General features: G+C 44.5%; 1 protein-coding gene across 1 annotated transcript; it reads left to right on the top strand.

The window, feature by feature from the left end:
• The first annotated feature begins 7,644 nt into the window (after positions 1–7,644).
• LOC122011781 (transcription factor JUNGBRUNNEN 1-like) lies at positions 7,645–9,046 on the top strand. Its single transcript, XM_042568161.1, has 3 exons — positions 7,645–7,870; positions 7,960–8,273; positions 8,362–9,046. The coding sequence occupies exons 1-3, from the start codon at positions 7,645–7,647 to the stop codon at positions 8,770–8,772; spliced, it is 951 nt and encodes a 316-aa protein (XP_042424095.1). The 3' UTR covers positions 8,773–9,046.
• The last annotated feature ends 8,041 nt before the right edge of the window (positions 9,047–17,087 follow it).

Below are 17,087 nucleotides of genomic sequence, written 5' to 3'. Positions count from 1 at the left end.
TGAGTTCGAGTGAGCCCTATTCCGGATGGCCGAAATCACCCAAGCAAGCGGAGTACGCTGGTGGACAAGAAGGAATCGCACGGTGGTTTCGAGGGGTGAGAAGTCGGAGCAGAAGGTTTTTCGAGAAGGCCAGAAAATGGGTTCGAGTGAGCCTTATTTCGGATGGCTGAAATCATCCAAATAAGCAGAGCCGGAGCGAGAGCCCAAACCGAAAAGTCAACATAGAGGTTGACTTTGGTCCGGGCGCTTGGACCAAGTCTAGACGCCCGAACGGTCTGAGCGCCCGGACGAGAAACCTTATCGAAACTTGACGTGGTGCGATCTGTTGTAAAGAGGATAAAATTCCATCCATGTCCAGGCGCTTAGAACCCTTTCAGGTGCCCCGATCAGGGCTATAAATACAGTCCTGATCCTATAAGCTACATACAACACTTGTAATCAATTCTATTTGAGTTTAGCTTTGTAATTCAGTGTGTCAACTGCTATAAGAGGCTTCTTCGCCTAAAGGAGATTTGATGGTGAGCTTTACTTGCTTTGGATTAGCAATCCTTTGACTACAAACCAAGTAAAACCTCTGTGTCTCTTTCTCTCTTTAATTAGTTTCTTAATTCCTTTTATGCAAGTTTTATTTTAATAAAGCTATAAAGTTCGAGGAAGGAGTTGTTTGTTTCTTTTGATTTTAGGCCATTCATCCCCCTCTAGCCTACCGTCAGGGAACCAACACATTGAGTATGCTGGAAAATCATTGATCATCTATAATAATGTAAAATGCAATCTAAAATTAGTTTTACTTCCAACATCATAAGTCACCGACTTTACATTCCATAATTCATTCAACTCGACAATCAGAGGTTGCAAAAAAAATTTATCTTCTCTTTAAGATTGATTGGACCAGAAATAAGCACAGTAAGGAACATAAATTCATCTTTCATGCACATCAATTGCAATAAATTGTACATTGTTAATATAACTGGTCAAGATGAATACTATTGTCCCGAATAACCAAATGGCTAAAATTCATCTGTGGAAAGTCTCGATCTCACATTACGTGGTTCCAGTGTAAAGAGGAAAATATAATATCAAGATATTTCCATACAGAGGAATCACAAGAATGACATATTATACCTCCTTCATGTTCATGTTCATGATGTCACATCATGTGGAAAGTTGTAGCAGCAGATGCATACAAGTATTGAAGTCTAGCAGTTAACAAAAAGTAATACATCACTTTCTAAGCAATATTTTTTTCCTTCTATCCTAGTATGCGAGTACGATATTTATAACAAAGGTGAGTACAAATTTTGTATTCAATAAGTTCATTATCTTTATTCTAAAATATCATGCAATTGTTTATACTATTGGATCGTAAAGTTCGCTAGAGGGGAGGTGAATAGCGATTGTTGAAAATTTGTTATCGAGTAAGCAGCGGAAACAGAAAAATAAATATAACGCTAATAAAATCAATTTTACTTTGTTGGAACCTTCAGCGACTCCTACTCCAAGGCTCAGGTCACGTGGACCTATCGATGGGAAATCCACTGAAAACCTCTTCCGGTACCCCCGGAAGAGAGAATCGAGTACAAGAGAAGTTAGGTCAAGTGCAACACATTGCACTTGTCCTTTTATAGTAATTAAGTATTAAAATATATATTACCAACACTTTTTAGGAATTGAAATGAGGCGCTTTGTGTTGATATCTGTCTGCCAGGCGCAATCGAAACTCCTTGGAGCAGTCGTCGAGCTTGGCAGCTTCACAGTAGAGCCGCAGCAGGAACCGGAAACAATCAGAAGCTTCAATGCACGTGTAGTAGCTTGTATATACTTTCTAATTTAAACTAGTGATCGGTAAAAAAAATTTTATAAGATGGATCGGGCATCTCTAAAGATAAGATTAGAGTAAGAAAAAATTACCAATATAATAAACACTAATATAATAAGTTTAATAATCAAAGCTCATGAGTGTTGGAATGAGTGACTCATTCAATATACCCATAAGAAAATAATTAATTAAGTTGGGTAACGTCGAAACTGGATGACTGACTTGATCTTATAAAAAATTTCCATAGGCCATCAGGGTACATCAGGAAGTACTAACGGACGATGGCCCAAAAGTCTAACATCCCTTAGTTGTAAGTCGTATTTAGAGGAAAAATTTCTGTAAATACGTTGTAGTTGGGAATTGAAGCGTGAGTGCATGAGAGACAACTGAGTGTCCTTAGTTTCAATATACCGATTAGAAAAAAAATAAGCTCAGTTAGCCTTATTGACTAGCCCTGAGGGTGACCAGCCCGACCCCATAGAATATTTCCACCGACTACTAGGGCAAATAGGAAAGTGCTCGGTGGATAGCCAAAGAGCCAGCATCCTTTGGTCGCGTGCCCCATTTGGAGGATTCAATATACACATTAGGGGAAAAAATGATAAACCTAGTTAGCCTGATTGATTATGTAGGTGCAGCGGAGGCCGACAAGAGGGAGGGTGAATTGCCTGAAACAATAAAAACTATACCCTCCCCGAATTTTTTAACTCAAAAATAAAAGCAACTATAAAAATAAAACAAGAAGAAACAGAACTAAATCAGAGACTCGGGAGTTAACCTGGTTACAACCAAGAAGGTTGTTAATCCAGGGCGATGAAAAGCGCGCACTAAGAAAGTCTCTTTTACTGTAGGCAGAGAATCCTTTTTACACACTGAGAAGACTCACAAGCTGCTAGGAATTAATTGCAGAGTTGAATACTGAGTTATTGGTTATTTCCTAGCTCCAGGGGCCTTTTTATAGCTCCTGGAAAGTCTATCCCGAGTGTCCAAGGCACCTCCAAAAAGGTTCAAGGCGCCTCCAACTCGGTGTAGCGGATAGAACTCTATCCGCTGCGAATGGTCAATTTTGACCAGGCTGAAGGCGCCTCAAAGTAGCTGAAGGCGCCTCAAAGCAGGTATGATGCGCCTCAGTGCTTGAGGCGCCTCAGACTGAGGCTCGAGGCGCCTCAGCTTGAGGCACCTTCAACATTGGTTGAAGGCGCCTCGAGCAGTTTTCTCAGCTCCGGTTCTTCTTTGCTTTGACTTCCGAGGCTCCGTTTATTTGGGTGATTGCGGCCAACTGAAATAGGGCTCATCCGAACCCAACTTTTGGCCTTCTCCTCGAGCAGTCTTCCTCCCGGCTTAACGTCCCTCGAACGCTGTGCACGTTCTTCTCGCCCACCGGTGTACTCTTCCGCAGCTCTCTCATCCTTCGGACGCACCGAGCCCGTCGGCTCCCTTCCCATGCCATCCTTCTCACTAGCTGCGTCTTCCGCTCGACTTCCTGCGCTCCTAAGATCTTGCACACTCAGACACAGGGATCAAACACAAAGCAGGGCCTAACCAACTTGGTTGATCACATCAAAACAACCACGGGGTTCAACAATCTCCCCCTTTTTGATGTGTGTCAACCCAAGTTCAAGTTAGGGTTAAAAATAGACAAGAAGTAATTTTTTTAAATAAAATTATTAAACTAATATGTTAAGCATAAGTTTGCAATAAATAAAAATTACAACTACTTAATTAAGAGTTAACCAGAATTTTTAAAAATCTCTCCCCCTAAACTTGTACTTCTCTCTCTCCCCCTTTGATCACAGTAAAAACGGGATAATAATAAGAGAATATAATTTTAAAAAATATTTAGCAAATTTTAAGTTAGAAAAATTTCTGAGCAAGAAGAATTTTTCAAAAAATATCTAAGCAAAAATGAATTTTTAGAATTTTCCAAAGAAAATTTCTAAGTAAACTGAATATTTAGAATTTTTCAAAATAATTTCTAAGTCAAAATTAATTTTTAGAATTTTTCAAAAAAATTCTAAGTAAACTGATTTTTTTTTTTGAAATTTTCAAAATAATTAATTTTTAGAATTTTCTAAAAGTTTCTAAGCAACCGTTTTTTCAGAAAGTTAATTAAATATTTTATTTCAATATTTCAGCTTCCAAGTTGTGGCGAGACACTAGGCCTTCTTGGTTATTGGAGCAACAACCACTTCCTTAGACAAAGCTTCATAAAGAAATTTTAGCATTTAATTTTTCTTCTGAAAGCCTTAATTAAAAGAAAATTAATCTAGCACAGATTTCGGAACCCAATAGAGGTTCCTTCTGACATGATTAATCAAAAATCTATAGGGTACATAAGTTTTAGGAATTTTCCTAAGTTGTCCTTGATGTTTTCTAATATACCAATTTAATTTTTCATAAATTCTTAATTTTGATTTTGGAAATTTATTTAAGCATGCATCATTATTTTTCAATTTCTCAATTTCAACTTTTAATTTTTCATTTTCTAATTTTAGATTATCATACATATCTAGTGGCCATGCTTTTACTAGGTTCAACTTCAAATGTTCATTTTCCTTTTCTAATTTATCTAACTCTTTAGAAAGGGCTTTAATAAAGCGAAAAGACTGAGTCGGGGTTAGATTACGTACCTTACTTACCTTACTTGGTGAGGGCCCCCCTTCACTGCAACTTTCCTCTTCTGATGTTCCTCCCCCTTCATCTATGCTCATCTCTGAGCTTGACTCTTCTTCCATTTGATGGTTAGCCATTAGCGCTAACCCCGAGAAGGCTTCGACGTCTGATTCGAAAGACGACGAATCTGACCAAGTGGCCTTCAGGTTCTTTTGCTTGGAGGATTCTAGTTTCTTGTACTTTTCCTTTTCCTTTTCCTCTTGCTTGCTCTTTAATTTTGGGCAGTCATCCTTGATGTACCCTTCTTTGTTGCAGTTGTAACAACGAACTGTTCTCCTTTTTTGCTCATGCCTCTGCGATCAAAATTTGTTAGATTTAAAAAACTTATTAAATCGTCTTACCATTAATGCAGCTTCGGACTCGTCAATCAAGACTTCGGAATCATAACAGTTTATTCTTGCCTTTAGGGCAATGTTCTGACTAGTCTTTTCTATTCCATTGGACTCTGCAACTCGAGATTCGTGAAGTTCAAAAGTTGAAAATAAATTTTCTAAACTACTTATCTCGAAGTCCTTAGAGATGTAGTACGCATCTACTAAGGAGGCTCATTCTAGAGTTCTGGGGAAGTCGTTGAGCGCGTACCGGATCAAGTCCCGATTCGTTACTTCTTCTCCAAGGTTGCTTAGTTGAGTGATTAGCTCCTTAATCCTTGGTTGGAGTTGCGCTATCTTCTCGTCGTTGTTCATCCGGAGGTTCGTAAGCTGGGTCCGGAGGATGTCGCGCCTTGCTAGCTTCGCTTCGGAGGTACCTTCGTGAAGCTCCAGGAATTTCTCCCAGAGGTCTTTCGCGGAGTCTTAGCTTCCGATCCGACCTACCTCCTGAGGCGGCAGAACGCTGAGCAAGTGGAACTCAGCCTTTCCGTTGGCGACGAATTCTGCTTGTTCCTTCTTCGTCCAGTTGTACTCTTCTTTATCTTTCGGCGCTTCATATCCATATTTCGTTGTTAAGAGTATATCAAATTCAGTTTTAAAAAATACCTCCATTTTTCCCTTCTAAGTAGCGAAGTCTCCGTCGAACTTCGGGGGATGAATATTCGCTCCGGCCATCATCTTGATTGTTGTGCTTCATTCAGCGATTAGTCCTTTTGACACAGTCTGGCTCTAATACCAATTGTAGGTGCAGCGGAGGCTGACAAGAGGGGGAGTGAATTGCCTGAAACAATAAAAACTATACCCTCCCCGGATTTTTCAACTCAAAAATAAAAGCAACTATAAAAGTAAAACAAGAAGAAACAGAACTAAATCAGAGACTTGGGAGTTAACTTGGTTACAACCAAGAAGGTTGTTAATCCAAGGCGATGAAAAGCGCGCACTAAGAAAGTCTCCTTTACTGTAGGCGGAGAATCTTTTTTACACACTGAGAAGGCTCACAAGTTGCTAGGAATTGATTACGGAGTTGAATACTGAGTTATTGGTTATTTCCTAGCTCCAGGGGCCTTTTTATAGCTCCTGGAAAGCCTATCCCAAGGGTCCAAGGCGCCTCTAACTCGGTGTAGCGGATAGAACTCTATCCGCTGCGAACGGTGAATTTTGACCAAGCTGAAGGCGCCTCAAAGTAGGTCTGAGGCGCCTCAGTGCTTGAGGCGCCTCAAACTGAGGCTCGAGGCGCCTAGCTTGAGGCGCCTTCAACATTGGTTGAAGGCGCCTCGAGCAGTCTTCTCAGCTCCGTTTCTTGTTTGCTTTGACTTCCGAGGCTCCGTTTGTTTGGGTGATTACAGCCAACCGAAATAGGGTTCACCCGAACCCAATTTTCGGCCTTCTCCTCGAGCAGTCTTCCTCCCCGGCTTAACGTCCCTCGAACGCCGCGCACGTTCTTCTCGCCCACCGGTGTACTTTTCCGCAGCTCTCTCGTCCTTCGGACGCACCGAGCCCATCGGCTCCCTTCCTGTGTCGTCCTTCTCGCTAGCTGCGTCTTCCGCTCGACTTCCTGCGCTCCTAAGCTCCTGCACACTCAGACACAGGGATCAAACACAAGCATGACCTAACCAACTTGGTTGATCATATCAAAACAACCACGGGATTCAACAAATTAGCCCAGGGGTGATCACCCCAGTCCCACAAAATTTTTCCACTGACTACCAGGATAAATCAGGAAACGTGCATGGCGGCGAGCTCAGCAGTCCAACATTCTTTAGTTGGATGTCCTATTTGAAAAAAAAAAAATCTATAAATATATCATACCTTGAAATTAAATCATGAATATATAAATGATAATTAAAATATCCTACAATATTATCATAGCGCCAACGACTTCAATATACCCATTAGAGCATCTATTATTTCTCTTTTAAGTATTCTCATTGGAGGGGAATATTTGAAAAGTATTATTTCTGTTTGTGGCATGCAACCGACAACCTTTTGGGTGAGCAACGATAATTATTATATATATATATATATATATATATATATAAATTAAATCTATTTGGAATCAATCCACGTTTTTAAAAAAAAACATGAACGTTGTTTTTTTTTTGAAAAATTCAACCAAATTAAAGTTTTTGAAAAATTCAACCAACGTTTTGTATTATTTTTTAATAAAATATTAATATTAAAATAATTATATTAAATCATTATTATATTATATTAAATAATATATAAAAAATATTTATGAATAAATAATAGATAAAATATATTAAATTAAAGAATTAAAAAATATAATTAATTTTATTTAAATATAAAATTAGATATCAATTAATAAAATAAGTATAGGATCTATAAATATCTAGTTGGGATGGGACATCAGTGTGAATAACTATTATTATTTTCAATCGATTATATATATATATATATATATATATATATATATATATATATATATATATACATCCATTTGGTGCTGGAACCTTTATATATCCGGGCATTCAAAGTGATCCTCCGATTTTCAAAAGTAAATCGGAAACCGGATGTACAGATAACAAACCTCTTGACTATGTGATTTCTCCTTCCATTGAACTTCAATACGAATAAATGATGATAATAGTGGTTTGCATCCTGTCTGAGAAAAGTATGCACCGAATCAATGTCCTGGAACAAGTCAAATCAGAAATATATAATTACAAATTTTATAAAGAGTCAAATGAAAGAATTGACCATCACCCATGAATTCACACGAGTATATATAAACAGACCATCCGTTCCGAGAGGATCTACCAAATGGAGGACAAGAAGATGATCATGGAGAAGAAGGCGGCGCAAGTGGTGGTGGCGGCGGCGTTAGAGGAAGAGGAGGAGGAGGTGTTCCTTCCCGGGTTCCGGTTCCACCCCACCGACGAGGAACTGCTCAGCTTCTACCTCAGGCGGAAGGTGCGGAGGAAAGCCTTCTCCATCGACCTCATCAGGGAGATCGACATCTACAAGCACGATCCTTGGGATCTTCCAAGTAATTAATTAATGATTATTTTAAGATTTTTTTTTTAAAAAAAAAAAAATCTCTGTTTCATGTTTTAAACTGATATTTGTTATGAGCAGAGGTCAGTGGCGGCGGAGTAGAGAAGGAATGGTACTTCTTTTGCCTGCGAGGGAGGAAGTACAGGAACAGCATCCGGCCGAATCGCGTCACCGGCTCAGGCTTTTGGAAGGCCACCGGCATCGACCGCTCCATCTACGGCGGCTCTGGCGGCGGCGACGCCTGCATCGGCCTCAAGAAGTCACTGGTTTACTACAGAGGGAGCGCCGGAAAAGGCACCAAGACGGACTGGATGATGCACGAGTTCCGTCTCCCTCCTCTTTCCGACAACAACAACAACAATGAAAAGCAGAGCACTCTGCAAGATCATCAAGCGGTGTGTGGATCTATTCTTGTTCGAGAAAAATCTTGATCGATCTGATGTTTTTATTTAATTTTTGTTTTTTTTTTTTTTTTGCATGCAGGAAATTTGGACGATATGTCGAATTTTCAAGAGGGCGAGTTCCTGCAAGAAGAGCAAATCTCCGGCGAAGTTCAGCGAGAAAACCGACGACCTTGCTGCTCCGAGCGACTCGAGCTCTAAGGCGAGTAGCTTCGAGTCCGATCAGGCGGCCGCCTCCTCCCCTTGTCCGCATGAAGAGGGCAAATCCGCCAGAAGCAATAATAATAACAATTATTATAATTGTTATTACGAGGAAAATAAGAGTGATAATTTTTATGAAATTAATAATGGAGGGCAATATCTATGGAACAATTATTCGTTCGAGCAACTGGCTCCGGCGCCGGCGCCGGAGACGACAGGCTTCGAGGTGAACGACTGGTTCAACGACGGCAACTGGGATGAGATCGAGCGGATGGTGGAGGCGTGGAGCTGATGAACGACCAAAGCGTCGGCTATCAGTATCAATACTGATAACTTTATTTTTGATTAAAAAATATTTCTATGTTATTAAACTATATATATACACACGCGACCATTATAACCTACACATGCAATGTGTGTGGGCGTCTCTCATGCGGAGAGGCACTTCCGATGAGGTGCCTCCGTGCATGTGAGAGGCAAGCACGCGGGTCGCCAACAGACGTTGTATTGGCTATATATCAACAGCGTGTATATGTATATTTTAAAGGAAGGAGAAAGAGACCAGATTAGAGGGTTTTTTGCAATATTTTTTTTACATATAATGCTTTTTAGGGGTTTTAAGAATATAATGCATGCATTAAGTATAATCGTCTTTAGTTAAAAAAAATTATTAACCAAAAATAATTGATGAAATTAAATAATCGTCTTTAGTATAATTATTGATAAAGAATTATAATTTTGTGTTTAACTTCATCGTTATTAACCAAAAATAATATTTAACTTATTTAATTGGTGACGAAATTAAATTTTTGCTCTCCTCTCATTCTCTCATCCTTTCCCTCCGACTGATCCCTAATCTGCCACGTCTGGCGTGATCTCCTCTCTAACACGATGTCTTCTCCGACATGTGGATAAACCTCTCCCCTCTCCCCTCCAGCATTGTGCTCTCCGCCGCGGCCTCACACTGTGCTCGCAAGGCAGAGCGCGGCCTCGCGTTGTGCTTGCGAAGTTGGTCGAGCGCAACCGCACGTTGTGATCGTGAGAATGGCTGCAGCCTCGCCCTATGCCGGAGAGGACTGCAACGACCTCGTGCAGTGCTCGCAAGGTTGATTGCGGCATCTCCCTGTGCTTGCAACGCTAGCGGGAGGCTTGACCCCATCCTTGTTAGCAAAAACAATATGTCGTTGGAGATTTTTGAGGACTTAGTTGAATTTATAATTATACAAAATTTAAATTTACTTAACTATTGAAATGACCTAAGCTGATAATCTCAGACTGTCAGCAGGAACTAGTGTCTGTTGCTTAACGCAGGCTTCACAGTGGCCGATCGGGCGAGTTAGCTGCCGATCGAGCGAAATAGGTTAAGGTCGGCCGAGCGAATTGAAGGCTTATGCTGATCAAAATTAGAGGCTTAGGCCGATCGAGCGAAGAGGCTAAGGCCGACTAAACAAAGAGTTCGACCGAGCGAAGAGGCCGACTGAGCGAAGCTTAAGGCCGACCGAGCGAAGAGTCCGACAAAGTGAAGAGTCCAACCGAGCGAAGGTTAAGGCCGACCGAGCGAAGAGTCCGATCAAGCGAATCGAAGGCTTCTGCCGAACGAGTTGCTGCTGAACAAGTCGAAGGCTTCTGTCGAGCGAGTTGCTGCCGAGCAAGTCGAAGGCTTTTGTTGAGCGAATTGTTGGGCAAACAGCAGAGCAAAGCGATCAGCAGGGCGAAGGCTAGAAAGTGATCGCACGAGTGAACTAAGTGAACCGAGGCCTGCGACGAACGTAGTTTTATTAAAACAGATTCGCCTCATCTCCAGCTGTGTTTCGAGACTTTCTTGGATTGTCTGTTTCTCATGATACAACGATGAACCATAATTCCCACCAAACACTGATGGTCACGGTGAACTGAGTGGTACCCGAACTATCATGGGCACTCCGCCGAGCAAAAGTTGCACGACAGAAGAGGAGGGAACGTTGGCGGATAGCTTTAGCTGTTTTTCTATGCGGGTACGCTTTGCTTGTGGCTGCAACCTCCTTATATAGGAACGCAAACCAAATTATTTGCATGGTTCTGTGGCCGAAAGGTCCAGGGGTCGATCCTCGGGGTGTCACTGTCTGGGATTAACGTCTCCGCCATGCACTTTTCACCCGTGTACCTGCATTTACCTCCCTCCATATCCGTGGGACCTGCTCTAGGAGGGTTGCTGATGTGGCGGTTCCACATTTTTTTTTCAAACCAAATTATTTGCTAGCTGTGTAACGCCAATGTCTCACTCGGTTGCATTAATTTTTTTTTAATACATCCGTTACACAAGCAGCAAAAAGGTTTACGTGGCAAAATGTTGGTTGTTCCATTTGGGCAAAATTTGTCCCGACTAATCCAGCATTCGACGAGCGCATATCGTGCCCACACACGAGTCAACATGGTTCAGTGTAATCCGGACCCTGGTTATCAAACGACCGTGGACGACCGAGTGGCCAGGCAGCCTTGGCCATGTAGACGTGGGCAGCCGGGCAACCATGGGCAACCAGGCAGCCATGGATGGACGAGCAACTGTGGGTGTTTTAGCTTCTCCTAAAAGTGAAGAAAAAGATAATCTAATTTGTCTATTCAATTGGTGGTGGATCACAACTGATCCGGCGGTTAGAACGGGGGACCCCCATTCCGAGGGGTCCATGCCACGCTGGAGTCAAAAGGCCAAGTGGCCGACCGGATAGGCAGACCAACCGGTGAATAGCTGAGGCAATAGGCGCCCCGACTAAAGTTGGGGTTCCGACGCTCAATGAAACAATGTCTAAGAGCCGAGCGGAAGGCATTCGCCCGGAAGTCTCCCCAGTATTTCAACGCAAGCAACAGGCGAGACGTGAGGGGCATGCCGCCCGGCCGGCGCAGGGGATGAAGGCCGTCCGGACGATGGTCTCCGTCCAGCCGGCCAGACGTACGTCCCGGCCGGCGGTGGGTAAAGGAGAACAGGAACATCTTCTGACAGTCGTCAAGTCATATGGCTAAGCCATACTCCTAGTCTGACAGCGGGGTGTCTTGTTGTCCCATCGAAGGCGCGATGGGACTGTTGCAGTATGGCATCGGGTAAGCTTTCTGACAAACACATACCGAGGTATGGGCTGCGGACACGTACGCGCCTCGGTGGGCGTGTAGAGGCTCTTTCACCGCTCTATATAAAGAGCCGCAGACTTCGCCGGAGGTACGCATTCTACAAGTTTTGGAGCCACCTTCTTTATCATTTGCTTGCCTGACTTGAGAGTCGGAGGGTCGCCGCTGGGAATCCCTTCCCGGCCCGACTTCTGTGCAGGGTCGCCGGAGCTTCGTACGACCAGTCGAAGACCCACATCCGCAACCGGAGAGCGCCACGTGCCCAGCGTCCGTTGAGCCAGCGTTCGGACAGGATCAATTTGGCGCCGTCTGTGGGAACGCTCCTGCATCCGAACGGAAACAATGGACGAGGCTGGACGACAACACACGATGACGCTCTCGAACGAGGAACTCGACGCTCTGATCGAGATAAGGGCCGCCCAGCTTGTGGAGCAAAAACAGAAAGTAACAGCCGAGCGGCCGAAGAAGCAAGCAACGTCAGCGTCTGGTGGTCGAGCGGAAACACCATCGGCTACCGTTCTATTCCTTCGGGCCCTATTCCGGACGCCTCCTGATGCTATGGCAGTGAATCGCAATCGGGGATCTTCGTCAGATGAAATACCAATACGGGACAACAGAAAAGGCAAGGCCCTCCGAACGAACGCTTCTCCCGAGCGGAAGCACCGACTGCCACAGTCCCATCTCCCTCAAAAGCAGATACTTCATCTCCCGAATTCGACTTATAGCAAGCCCCTCCTTCTGGAACCTCAAGAGCGGGAGTTTGATGTCAGGCGATGAATTGACCGCATACGAGGAAGTTGGGTGGACGAGCCGCCGAGCGGATGAAGATGGATTGGCACTTGGATCCACCATGAAGCGCAAATTATCTCTAGTCTGTCCGGGGCAAGGCGAGAGGTGCACCAATAGAATATGTGTTGTATATTCTCCGTTTGGTTGTATATTTGAAATGCAGAAGGCAAAATGTTATAATGTGCGCAATTGGAATTATCGGTCGAGTGGCCTATCTTCATGGTGTATAAGATCCGAGTCAAGCGCTCTTGGCTCGATGAAGAAGGCCTCGAGCCGTTCGGCTGGAGGTATAGTATCCGAGCCAGGCGCTTGATGACGAAGGCCCCGCGCCGTTCGACCGGAGGTATATTGTACGAGCCGCACGCTCGATGACGAAGGCCCCGCGTCGTTCGGCCGGAGGTATATTGTACGAGCCGCACGCTCAATGACGAAGGCCCCGAGCCGTTCGGCCGGAGGTAAATTATTCGAGCCAAGCGCTCGAGGACGAAGGCCCCACGCCGTTAGGCCGGAGGTATATTGTACGAGCCGCACGCTCGATGACGAAGGCCCCGAGCCGTTCGGCCGGAGGTAAATTATTCGAACCAAGCGCTCGAGGACGAAGGCCCCGAGCCGTTCGGCCAAAGGTAAATTATCCGAGCCAAGCGCTCGAGAACGAAGGCCCCAAGCCGTTCGGCCGGAGGTATAATATCCAAGTCAAGCGCTCGACGAACGAAGACCCCGAGCCATTCGGCCGGAGATATAATATCCGAGCCAAGCGCTCGATAACGAAAACCCCGGCCCGTTCGGCAGGGAGTATGTTATCCGAGCCGAACGCTCGACGAAGAAGACCCCAAGCCGTTCGGCCGGGAGTGCGAGATCCAAGCTAGGGGAAAGGTGCGCTAAATGTAAATTTATACACATTTCGGTCGCCTATGTCCTTGTAATGCAGGAAGCAAAATTAATTCAAAGGATGGCCAAGGGTTCCGCCGATCGGCAGTATCGAAGTTAGCCGTAAAGGCCGTCGAGCTCCGACGTTAAATATCGAGAGACGAGCCGGCGTCTATAAACGTCCGAGCGGAAGACCGTCGAGCTCCGACGTTAAATATCGAGAGACGAGCCGGCGTCTATAAACGCCCGAGCGGAAGGCCGTCGAGCTCCGACGTTAAATATCGAGAGACGAGCCGGCGTCTATAAACATCCGAGCGGAAGATCTTCGAAGTTCGACGTTAAATATCGAGAGACGAGCCGGCGTCTATAAACGTCCGAGCGGAAGACCGTCGAGCTCCGACGTTAAATATCGAGAGACGAGCCGGCGTCTATAAACGTCCGAGCGGAAGACCGTCGAGCTCCGACGTTAAATATCGAGACGAGCCGGCGTCTATAAACTTCCTAGCGGAAGACCGTCGAGCTCCGACGTTAAATATCGAGAGACGAGCCGGCGTCTATAAACGTCCGGGCGGAAGGCCGTCGAGCTCCGACGTTAAATATCGAGAGACGAGCCGGCGTCTATAAACGTCCGAGCGGAAGACCGTCGAGCTCCGACGTTAAATATCGAGAGACGAGCCGGCGTCTATAAACTCCCGAGCGGAAGACCGTCGAGCTCCGACGTTAAATATCGAGAGACGAGCCGGCGTCTATAAACGTCCGAGCGGAAGGCCGTCGAGCTCCGACGTTAAATATCGAGAGACGAGCCGGCGTCTATAAACTCCCGAGCGGAAGACCGTCGAGCTCCGACGTTAAATATCGAGAGACGAGCCGGCGTCTATAAACTCCCGAGCGGAAGACCGTCGAGCTCCGACGTTAAATATCGAGAGACGAGCCGGCGTCTATAAACTCCCGAGCGGAAGACCGTCGAGCTCCGACGTTAAATATCGAGAGACGAGCCGGCGTCTATAAACGTCCGAGCGGAAGGCCGTCGAGCTCCGACGTTAAATATCGAGAGACGAGCCGACGTCTATAAACTCCCGAGCGGAAGACCGTCGAGCTACGACGTTAAATATTGAGAGACGAGCCGGCGTCTATAAACGTCCGAGCGGAAGGTCGTCGAGCTCCGACGTTAAATATCGAGAGACGAGCCGGTGTCTATAAACGTCCGAGCGGCTCGCGTGCAAAAATCTAGCGAAATCCCCTTTGAGGTAAGGCGCGAAGCAAAAGATGGTTAATTGGAATTAAAAATGCGAGCAAGTGAACAACTGATGTTCGCGCGCCGAACGGCTGCTCAGTCGCATAATGAAAGACATTATTAAAGACAATCGACTTGTCTGACAGAGCGTGGTGCCGAACGGATGAGTATCCCTATGCCTGGCCGAGCGGCCTAATGCAGAGATCATTGCTCGATCAGATCGGCAGTCCAGTCAGTCGGATTTCGCCTCCTTTGACTAGACTCGAGGGGGGGGGGGGAAGTGATCTGGCGGTTAGAACGGGGGACCCCCATTCTGAGGGGTCCATGCCACGCTGGAGTCAAAAGGCCAAGTGGCCGACCGGATAGGCAGACCAACCGGTGAATAGCTGAGGCAATAGGCGCCCCGACTAAAGTTGGGGTTCCGACGCTCAATGAAACAATGTCTAAGAGCCGAGCGGAAGGCATTCGCCCGGAAGTCTCCCCAGTATTTCAACGCAAGCGACAGGCGAGACGTGAGGGGCATGCCGCCCGCCCGGCGCAGGGGATGAAGGCCGTCCGGACGATGGTCTCCGTCCAGCCGGCCAGACGTACGTCCCGGCCGGCGGTGGGTAAAGGGGAACAGGAACATCTTCTGACAGTCGTCAAGTCATATGGCTAAGCCATACTCCTAGTCTGACAGCGGGGTGTCTTGTTGTCCCATCGAAGGCGCGATAGGACTGTTGCAGTATGGCGTCAGGTAAGCTTTCTGACAAACACATACCGATGTATGGGCTACGGACACGTACGCGTCTCGGTGGCCGTGTAGAGGCTCTTTCACCGCTCTATATAAAGAGCCGCAGACTTCGCCGGAGGTACGCATTCTACAAGTTTTGGAGCCACCTTCTTTATCATTTGCTTGCCTGACTTGAGCGTCGGAGGGTCGCCGCCGGGAACCCCTTCCCGGCCCGACTTCTGTGCAGGGTCGCCGGAGCTTCGTACGACCAGTCGAAGACCCACATTCACAACCGAAGAGCGCCACATGTCCAGTGTCCGTTGAGCCAGCGTTCGGACAAGATCAACAATCAAGATTGTTTCTTGTCTTGTGCTTAAGAATGTTAGGTAGAATGACTATGGACTAAGAAATGCATCTACCGAGTAAACTTCACCCCCAAAAGTCTAAAAGAATTGTCAGATGATACAAACTCTTAGTAAAGGCTTTAAAGACAATTCTATCCCTCTTCATTAGGATCTCATTCTAATTTGATGTATTACTAACTTTAACTTGATGACAATTGTGCTGAAAAGAATTAAGCTGTTAAGAATTCTATGATGGTGATTATGAAAAGCATCTGTGGACATGAGTTGAAACTGAGCGCGCGGTAGCCTTCTCACAGGGAAAGCAATTCACTTATGGGTCTTAAAGCTTGAGAAGTTGGACAAAGTGGAATAGGGATTTCATTTTTTAAATCCTTTGTACTCGTCTCTTGGTTTTCCCTTGTCCTGATTGGACAAGTCAATGATGAATAAGATTGTAAATGAGTCGAGCATTCATGAATAAATTTTGTGTTCGACTTGGTACGACATATTTACAAGAGTTTTCCTCCAAATGGGGAGCGCAATCAAAGGATGCTGGACGTCTGGGTTGACTGTCGCGTGCGCTTCCCGATTTACTTTGATGGTCGGTGGAAAACTTTCGTGGGGTCGGACCGGTCACCCCCAGAGATAGTCAATGAGGCTAACTGAGATTATCATTTTTTTTTGTTTATGTTCGTTCAATATACATAAGATTAATTAAACAAACAAACTTAAACAACTCGTTAAATTAAACAAACAAGCTTGAACGCATATGTATTTAGCTTGTTAATGTTCATGAACAATGTTCGTGAATAATGTTCGTGAACAATGTTCACAAACCATATTCATTAATAAAACTCTTTTTAATATGCTAAATAAATAATAAAATAAAATAAATAAACTCAATAAGTCAATAACTAATCAAACAACTAAAAGTTTCAAACAATCAAACAAGGTTAAATTGAGAGCTCGATAACATTTAAACGAACTAAGCTTGAACCAAGCTTAAGCCAAGCTTGAACCAAGCTCAAGTCAAGCTTGAACCAAGCTCAAGTCAAGCTTGAACCAAGCTCAAGTCAAGCTTGAATTGAGAGCTCGATAACATCTAAATGTACTAAGCTCAAGTTCATAAAAAATAAACCAAACCAAGCTTGAACAATCATTTCAAAAGCTTTGGTTCATTTTAAGCTCGGCTCGGTTCGATTACTTTATCAAAAAAACTTGAACACCCCAAATTTCGATTCACTTTGGCTCGTTTACAGTCCTAATGATGAAGACATCTTTTAGGAAAGTAATAAATACTTGTCTTATGAATATGGGAAATCAATGGTGCATTGGGGAGGGGTTGAAAGTCATGGTGTAAATTATAGACTTTCACAGTTTTGCCTAATTAATTCTCAAGGTAGACCATCTTTTTCTTAATTCATATTCTAAGATATGTTAACCTTCAACTTAGTTTTTTATTTATCACTCATAAAATAAATAAAATTATTCTATTAATTTTGATACTACATGTAATTCTAATTGGAAAAATGTAAATAAAATGTCACTATTTGAAAAATTAG

Source organism: Zingiber officinale, chromosome 8A (assembly GCF_018446385.1).
Source record: "Zingiber officinale cultivar Zhangliang chromosome 8A, Zo_v1.1, whole genome shotgun sequence".
In the NCBI taxonomy this organism is placed as follows: Eukaryota; Viridiplantae; Streptophyta; class Magnoliopsida; order Zingiberales; family Zingiberaceae; genus Zingiber; species Zingiber officinale.
Note: the sequence above shows the minus strand (reverse complement) of the source record. Positions and strands in the feature narration are given on the sequence as shown.

Excerpts from the sequence above, each read along its gene's own strand:
- LOC122011781 (XM_042568161.1), top strand. The coding sequence starts at position 7,645 with ATGGAGGACAAGAAGATGATCATGGAGAAGAAGGCGGCGCAAGTGGTG. Across the intron at positions 7,871-7,959 it reads CGATCCTTGGGATCTTCCAA|AGGTCAGTGGCGGCGGAGTA; the intron begins GTAATTAATTAA and ends TGTTATGAGCAG. Across the intron at positions 8,274-8,361 it reads CTCTGCAAGATCATCAAGCG|GAAATTTGGACGATATGTCG; the intron begins GTGTGTGGATCT and ends TTTTGCATGCAG.